Genomic DNA, 9,383 nt, shown 5'->3' with positions numbered 1-9,383 from the left:
AATAATAATAATAATAATAATAATAAAAAGAAAAAGAAAATGAATTGGAGATGCATTCGCTTATGAAATTTACATGGCAGCTGCTTTAAACAAGAGACAGCAACCTACTAAAGATTTACATTTCTCACCCTCAATCCCCCCACACAGAAGGCACAGTTGGGGAAAAAATCAAAATGCAAAATCAAGTTATAAAAATCTGCAAAAATCAAAATGAAAGCAACCCAAGCCCCAGCCCCAGGCCCAGCCCCTCTCTTTCTCTCTACTACTACTCATTTTCATAGCAAACCTTACCCCCTTTGAAGACAAGACGAAAGGCAACCCTACTTGCTCATCAAGGCCATCATCAGATCCTACTAATGGGAGGCAGCAATTTAGACACAAAACCCCAAAAAAGAAAGAACAAAAAAAAAAAAAGAAGAGAAACATATGGTTAACATCCTCACTTGTCAATGTCCTAAGTCCTCACTAGCAACACCCACGCTTGATTTATCACCCATCCGCACGTTGTACTGTTCATACACCCTTCCTCGGTTCTCAGCCCACCACTGTTCTGCTTGTTTCTCGCTAAATCGCTTCCGACTGCATCCAAATATTTACAGGCCATGTTAGAATAAACATCATCTCAAACTTCCATCACCCTTAAACCATAAAAACTAAGATTATGTTCTCTTACAACCAAGATCATGCAGCTCACTCAGGCTAGTGTATTATTTTCATCTTTGGTACGTTCTGGTACTGTATTACTAGTACCATTTCAAATTTTATAAAACGAAATGTTCACTTAAAAATTTAAACTTGCATGAAGAATATATAATTCTATCCAAAAGTAGTACTAGTTATGGCTATTTCACTCTGAAAACTATATGGAATAACCACCTAACATGCAAGCAAAAGTTTACCTGTACAGTTTTTCGTAATGTTTATATAAATCTCATAATGGCCATCAAGTATAAAAAATATTTTTTTAAGAAAATGATTATAAGTAGAGAGCTAGAAAGAGGGAGGGAACAGATAGGATATCCCATTAGTCAACGACTACATCTCATATATATATTGAGAGGAGAGTTACCCTGGTCAAAGTAAAAACTTCTCATATATAGTGTTAGTCAATCAAAATGCTATTGTTGGCCAGTTATTTAGTGCTTGATACCATCCATATGTTAAGGGCTACTAACTTAAATAATTACAAAGTGTTTGTATAGTGTATGTATATTGTACTCTACACTTGCACTGTATAGTTACTTTCCTGTATCTAATTAACTCAGTGGTATTAATAAGAAATACATAAAATTATTCACCCACAGAGGTTTTTCATGGTATTAGAGCCAAAAGCCTGGAGTCCCACTGTGTTTCTCTCTCCAACGTCCATACCCATTTTCTCTCTCTTCCCGCACTTGTTCGGGCTTGTTCACCCACTTCTCGGTGTCATTTGAGAAATCCAACCACACCATCGTGCTCAGTAAGGTTCGATCAGCCTGACCCTAGAAGCTCGTTGCCCAAATTGTCGCCATGTGCAGCCACACACCATCGCTCCTGTTGTCGGCGTCACATCATCCAACCCTAGATCTGGGAACGCTGACCTCCAATCTAGCTTTTTGGTGGTTGTCTCATGACACCGACCACACCACTGGCCCCAGATCTATCGCAGCCTTCACCAAATCCAACGTCGGCACCCCTCTTCCGTCACTTTTCGACGGAATGTAAGGAGGAGGACAAAGTGGTAATTCAACCAGAGGAAACCACCTCAAATGCAATCATTGTCACTGGTGGGGTCACACTAGAGAGACTTGTCATAAATTACATGGCCGACCTCTTCGTACGCCTAATGTGGTTCAGGCTGTTAATCCTAACTCTCAATCTGACACATTAGAGGGTCAATCACCGTCGTCTCTTCTCTTAACTGGAGTTGATTATGAAGAATACCTCTGGTATCAAGCCACTAAGTAGTCCACATCCTTTGTTGCTTCGGTAGCTCACACTGGTAATTATGTTGCTTGCCTCACTCAGTCTTCCTCACTTGGCCCTTGGGTTCTCGATTCTGGTACCTTACTCAATCATTCTACATGTTTTCCTTGTGTCACTCTTGCCAGTGGCTCTAAAGTAGTTGCCAAGGGCATTGGTTAAGCTCAACCCCTTCTTTCACTACCTCTGAATTCTGTTCTTTATGTTCTTGGATGTGCTTTTAATCTTGTCTCTGTTAGTAAACTAACTTGTGCTCTTAATTGTTCTATTACCTTTGTTGATAATTCTATTCTTGTGCAGGACCAGGGTAGGGGACGAATGATTGGTATAGGGAGTGAGTCACAGGGACTTTACCATCTTTCCATGCCTCCATCACCAGTTGCCTTCACTTCTACTGAATCTTCATCCCTTATCCACAATCGCTTGGGGCATCCTAGCCTTTTCCAAGGGCATCCTAGCCTTTCCAAACTCCAAAAGATGGTTCCAAGTCTTTCTAGTTTTCCTTCTTTAGATTGTGAGTTGTGTCAACTTGGTAAACATTGTCGTACTTTGTTTCCCAAACGAGTCAATAATCGGGTTGCATCCCTCTTTGAATTGATTCATACCGATGTTTGGGGTCCTAGTCGTGTTCTTTCTATTTTCGAATTTCAATATTATGTAACCTTCATCGATAACTATTCTCGATGCACTTTAAAAATCATTCTGAGTTATTCTCTATTTTTCAAGCTTTTTGTGCTAAAATTCAGACCCAATTTAAAGCTTCTATACGTGTATTGCATAGTGATAATGCCTGTGAATATTTTTTTGTTCCTTTCATTACATTTATGACTTCTAAGTGTATTCTTCATTAGTCTTCTTGCACTTACACACTTTAACAAAATGGAGTTGCGGAGCGTAAAAATTGCCATCTCATTGAAACCGCATGCACTCTTTTGCTCCATAATAATGTTCTCTCTCATTTTTAGATTGATACGATTCTTACTAGTTATTTGATTAACTGTATACCTTCATCTATATTGGAGCACAAAACTCCACATTTCCATTTTATTCCCTACTTAGAACACCTATTTGCTTCCCTTTCGTGCCTTTGGTTGCACATGTTTTGTTCATGATCTGATCCTTGTACGAGACAAGCTTTCCGCCAAGTCCATTAAGTGCATCTTTTTAGGTTACTCTCCCCTTCAAAAAGGGTATAAGTGTTATTCTCCCGACAATCGGCATTACTTCATCTCCCCTAGCGTTACATTCTTCGAGTCTTCTCCCTTCTTCACCTCTCCTACTACTGAGGGCACTGCCATTTCTGAGGTGCTCCCTATTCATTATCTTGGTCCTCCCCTATAGGTCTTATCATCGTCATCTGCATCCTAACCCTCTTGTAGGTATTGTGGACATTCTCGATAACTCACCTCCTGCTCTCATTTATTTCATAAAGGCTTTGGATGAGGGTTTTATTAGAATAAGTTAAGCCCTCCATTCCCCTAGTAGGGAGTAGAGGCACGCAACTGCCAGTTCCTATCCAGCCAACTCCAAATATAAGACTTTTGCTCCTCACACAAGGTGATGGTAGGACATGAAGAGGTGATAGCAAAGGTCAGGGTCCTTGTTTGCCTATGTATATTCATGTGCGATGAGCATGGGGACTAAAGATTCCCATTTACACTTTTCTTAGTTATCATTGTTTGGCTTTACCCTATTATGCATTTGCGTATTTTTTATCTTCTGTGTCTATTCCTAAAACGACCCGTGAGGCACTTTCAGATCCCGGGTGACACCAAGCAATGGTTGATGAAATGACTACTTTACATTCTAATGGCACTTGGGAATTGGTTCCCTTACCTGTTGGCAAGTCTATTGTTAGTTGTCACTGGATTTATATTGTGAAAGTTGGTCCTGACGGATAAATTGATCGCCTTAAAGCTCGTCTAGTTGCAAAGGGCTACACTCAGATTTATGGATTGGATTATGGCGACACTTTCTCTCTAGTGGCAAAGATTGCTTCCATTCAGTTGATTCTTTCCATGGCTGCTATGTGTCATTGGCCTCTCTATTAGTTGGATATCAAAAATGCTTTTCTTCATGGCGATCTTCAGGAGGAGGTTTATATAGAGCAACCGTATGTTGGCTTCGCAGCTCCTTTTATGGACTGAAGCAATCTCTATGAGCTTGGTTTGGGCAATTTAGTACCGTTGTTTGGGAGTTTGGCATGATTCGTAGTGAGGTAGACCATTTTGTTTTCTTTCATCATTCATCACATGGAAAATGCATCTATCTTGTGTATGTAGACGATACCATCATCATTGGGAGTGATCAGGATGGTATTTTGCAATTAAAGTAACATCTCTTTACTCATTTCCAGACTAAAAATTTGGGCAAGCTTAAGTATTTTCTTGGTATTGAGGTAGCTCAATCTAATAATAGTGTTGTCATCTTGCAGAGGAAATATGCTTTAAATATTCTTAAGGAAGCTGGCACGTTAGATTGCAAACCTATTGATACGCCCATGGACCCGAATGTTAAACTCTTATCGGGATAGGGGAGCCTTTGGTAGATCCTGGAAGATATTGAAGACTTGTTGGGAAGCTAAACTATCTCCCTATCACTTGGCCAAACATTTCTTTCACTATGAGTGTAGTTAGCCAGTTCCAACAATCTCCATGTGATAGTTGCATCCTTAGATATATCAAAGGATCATCAGGCCAAGGATTATTGTATGCAGATAATGGGCATACTCAGGTGATTGGTTATTTTGATGCAGATTGAGCAGGGTCTCCTTCAAATAGACGCTCTACTTCAGGATATTGTATTCTCATTGGTGGCAATTTGGTATCCTGGAAGAGTAAGAAGCAAGATGTTGTTGCCCAGTCAAGTGCAAAGCTGAATATCGTATTATGGCTCTAGCAACGTGTGAAACTTGTATGGTTGAGGTAATTACTTCGAGAATTACAATTTGGAGAGATGGTACAAATGAAATTGATTTGTGATAATCAAGCAGCATTACATATCACCTCTAATCTAGTTTTTCATGAGGACCAAGCACAATGAAATTGATTGTCACTTTATAAGAGAGAAGATTTTGTTTGAATGTATTGTTACTAGTTTTGTCAACTCAGCTGACCAACTGGCCGAAATCTTTACTAAGTCTCTCAAAAGTTCTCGCATTGGTTTCATTTGTAACAAGCTTGGTACATATGACCTATATGCCCTAGCTTAAGCGGGAGTGTTAGAATAGTGTATATATATCGTACTCTACACTTGTACTGTATAGTTACTTTCCTGTATATAATTAACTCAGCAGTATCAATAAGAAATACACAAAATCATTCACCCATAGGGTTTTTCACAAAGAAACCACTATCGCTAGTAGTGCTTGCCTAGACTAATGCTTCTCCAAATGACTGAAGCAGCAAGGGAGGACTCAAAAGTCCCAATACAGTTTCAGAAACCTACTAGCACAGAGCTTGGGATTTCTCCTACTGTTTTTTGCCAGGATGAGATGTACTGCTGCATACCATCAGGTGTAGAATGATGATAAAAACCATTGAGTTAAGCATATATGCAACAGTAATTATATGCTGTTCCTCCAGCCTTTTTTACCCATGAACCGAATTATAAAACAGAAACAAAGTGGTCAAGAAAAGCAAGGCAATCTGCTTCCTAGCAATTCCAGAATTCACCATTTCCTCTTTCCCACATAAAGGGGAACAAAAACAATGAAGAAGAAAACTCAACTACATGAATCACCACACCCATTTCAATGACACACCAATAGGCCTCCTATTGATTCACTCATCACTAGTCACCTAAAATAATTCAACAAGACATCTGAGAAGAGGCATAAGATTTATGTTTAGAGGCCAACCCAACATGCATATATATAGAGATGACTGCCACTCACATGGCTTGAGCACTTATGGTGATTAGCCTAGAATTTTTAGTCAGTATTTCAGGCAAAGAAATTTAAACTAACTTCAGAAAGTTAAACTTAATCTAAATGAAATTTTTGGGGAAAAGGTTGATACGAAGCATACCTGAATCTTACTCGCTTGAGATCTTTAACACCTCCGGGTAGAGAGGTAAGTGTGATGTAAACACCTGGCTCATCTTGCTCAACCCATTCATTGTCATTGCGAGATTCACCTTCTTTCATTCTGCTCCCACTTCTGATGGTTGTTTCTGACTGGACTTGCCTGTTATGGCCTGAACTGTGGTTACTAGTGGTGCTCGACCAATTTGAAAACTGGCTGTTCGATCCATTGGAATCTGGTTCTCGACATGTTATTTGATCATTCAATCGGTCAATAGAAGCATTTGAAACTCCATTCAATTGGTCAATGGAAGCATTTGAAACCCCATGCAATCGTTCAATAGACACGTTTGAAACTCCATTCAATTGTTCAATAGAGGCATTTGAAACTCCATTCAACCGTTCAATAGAAGCATTTGAAACTCCATTCAATCGTTCAATAGAAGCACTTGAAACTTCATTGGAAGTAGGATTAGAAGGAAAGGAACCAGGTGACTTGATGTTTCGGGCTGCTCCCACAGGCAGCCTTTCAGCCATATCCTTCAGCTATTTTCCATAGAAACAATAAAACAAGGTCAATTGGTTTTCAGGTCATTCACAAGGAATGATAAAACAAGTTTACTGCAAATTAGAATGGAAGACAACTAAGCATGACTGACATTGATATTAGGCATTCAACCCAACACCCCCCACCACCGCCACCATTAAATACATCCAGGATATGACAATATATTTCAATCAGTTTTGATGTTCCCTGGTGTTTCAGAAAAAAGAAATAAAATCATAGGTTAGATCCGCAATCCATTCATGCTTTGAACCAAGGAGGCTTATTTGCGTTGTGCAAGTCATGGCTTTGTTTTCTGCTTCCAAAGCCTATGACACTTCGCTTGCTTATGGAAGTGGCATCCATTGGTGGAAACTAATGCTGGAAGGAAACTTCTTGATATCAATGATGTTACTAAACTATAATATCTACATATGTGCATTATTAATCCTAACAGGGATGCTTATTGCTTGGTTAAAAGCTCAAGGGACATATATATGGCAGTGCAGTGCTAGAGGCATCGCACATCAGAGGAGATTTTGAAAAGACAGGCACGGGGCACAAAATTAACACCGTAGATAAATGTGCTAAACCAAAAATGGCAAATTCAGGAACTTATACCACTGTTTGCAGGTAAGACAAGTTTCTATTTATAGAAAAAGTGTAAATTTAATGCCGCACCTATAAAAGACCATTTCCGATGTGTTCTAAAACTTAGGCATATGAAGTTTTGGACAAAGTTCAGGAGGTGAAATAATAAAGGATCCTCCAAAACGAACAAAGTTGGAGACAAAGCTTAGGACAGAGCCTTACCCTTCTTAGTAACTTGCAGAATAGCAATGCAATTGTTGCCAATTCATATCAAATTCTGTCCCAAAATGAATGACTTCAAACAACTTCTGGACTAATGGTTTTATAGCCATAAATGACATCCTTTAATAATGAATTGCTCCTATCAAAATCTTTCAGCCTAGAATGAATGCTGCTCTATATTTTTTATGGCTCAACCATTTTAATGATGCAATTAAGTAATGGTTTGTTGTTTGCAGTTTCAATTTCAGAATGAGACCCCATATCATCTTTCACCATTATTGCTTAGTTTTGCTAGGCTTTTATTTTTGTAGCTTTTAAGCTAAGTAGTGTTTAAGTTGGTTATAGCGTTTAAGTTATGTAACGTTTAAGCTGATAATGTGTTTAGATAAATGTGCTTTTAAGCTATCAATTAATAGTTATGTGTTTGGTTTGAAAGAGCTGATAAACTATTACAACTTGATAAAAAAACAAAAATAAACATGTTGAATGATGTAAAATTTTATCATCAAATGTTAATAAATTATACATAATTATAAAAAATATATTAATACAATATTTTTATATGTATTATATATGTTATATAACAACAATATATATTATTATCAATATATATTATTATGTGTTATTGTTGTTATATATATATATATATACATATACACACAGACAGTAGCGGGGAGGAGGGGAGGCGAAGCATGGACGGCGAGGGGCAACGGCTGATGGGGCGACGAATGGCCAGCATCGATAAACTTGAAGTAGATCGGGGCGACGAACGGCCTGCGACAGAGAAGATGATGAGAGCAGCGGTGGGGGAGACGGAGGCCGATGGGGGCAATTGCCAGCAGGAAGTAGCTGGTGGGGGCGACGACAGTGGCGGCCGGAAGAGCTGAAGAAGAAGATGGCGGGAGGTAGAGGTTGAAGAAGAGGGCATGGTTGAAAATTAGCAAAAAGATGAGGGTAAAAAGGTAAAATGTTTGGTCAACCCAGCTTCTAAATAAGCAGCGTTTTGCAAAAGCTATCTCCCAATAGCTTTTGCAAAACGTTGTGGCAACAGCGTTTAAGCTGTCTAGCTTAAACGCTGGTGAGGCGTAGCTAAACACCTCATCAGCTTTTCTTAACAGCTTATAAGCGGTCTGCTTTGCCAAACGAGCCCTACATGCAACAAAATAAGCTCATAAATCTAATAAATATCAAACTCAGAACATCTCTTGCATTATCTAGAAAAACTAAATTTTTAGGATGAGGTATTCATTCAGATTTCTCATGAGATTTGTATCATTTAAGTCACAGATGTTTCATTCTGATACAGCAAGAAGCTCATTTCATTTGGTTGAGTTCTAGAATGATTGGAAATAAAACAGATATTCATCTCAAACAGTAGGAAAAAATTAGGATTTTCTCCAATATTTTTGGGGAAACGATAATATGCCTTCATTAGACATACAAACAATCCTTTTTATACACAAAAAATGCACACAATAAACAATAAATATGCTTTCGTTAGACATACAAGCAATCCTTTTTATACACAACAAATGCACACAATAAACAATAATCTTACTTGGGCAGTGAGTGACTTGATCACTTCCTTTGCTGCTTCCTTTGCTGCTTGACATTTTGCAGTTTCCTCCCCTGCAAGTGCTATTGCTTCCTTTAGCTGCTTAGCAGTCCTTTCCAACTCGATTTCTTGAAGTTGTGCTTTGCGACTCAGATTTTCCACCTGAGTTGAAGATTTGTATGGCATACAGCTATAGTTAGTCAGGAGTATGAAAATCATTTAAGGAGAGTTTGCTTTGTTTATAAACTAACTCATCTTATATACATCACATGAATGTTATCAGTAAGTTCTGTATCCAGATCACAACTCATGTTATTATATTGTGATTAACCACTGTTTCAATCCTAGCCTTTATTTTGTACTGCTGCTACAAAGAAAGCCACATCAAAAATTAAAAAAGAATATCTCCAGTGCTTCAGGGCACTTTGCGAAGGTTAAAGGAGGGTCATATTTGTATGCGCTCTTCCCCCTTTTTATTTTTATTT

At 38.5% G+C, this 9,383-nt stretch overlaps 1 protein-coding gene across 2 annotated transcripts in view; it reads right to left on the bottom strand.

The window, feature by feature from the left end:
* Positions 1–9,383, bottom strand: part of LOC127788584 (PH, RCC1 and FYVE domains-containing protein 1-like) — a 32,088-nt gene continuing 22,705 nt past the window's right edge. For both annotated transcript variants that reach the window (XM_052317056.1, XM_052317047.1), the window contains 3 exons: positions 8,902–9,060; positions 5,991–6,532; positions 1–579 (listed from right to left, as the gene is read on the bottom strand). In XM_052317056.1, coding sequence (XP_052173016.1) covers positions 447–579; positions 5,991–6,532; positions 8,902–9,060 — 834 coding nt within the window. In that variant the 3' untranslated portion in view covers positions 1–446. The remainder of the gene's footprint in view (positions 580–5,990; positions 6,533–8,901; positions 9,061–9,383) is intronic.

The sequence above is a fragment of the Diospyros lotus genome, chromosome 1, assembly GCF_014633365.1.
Source record: "Diospyros lotus cultivar Yz01 chromosome 1, ASM1463336v1, whole genome shotgun sequence".
Taxonomy (NCBI): Eukaryota; Viridiplantae; Streptophyta; class Magnoliopsida; order Ericales; family Ebenaceae; genus Diospyros; species Diospyros lotus.
Note: the sequence above shows the minus strand (reverse complement) of the source record. Positions and strands in the feature narration are given on the sequence as shown.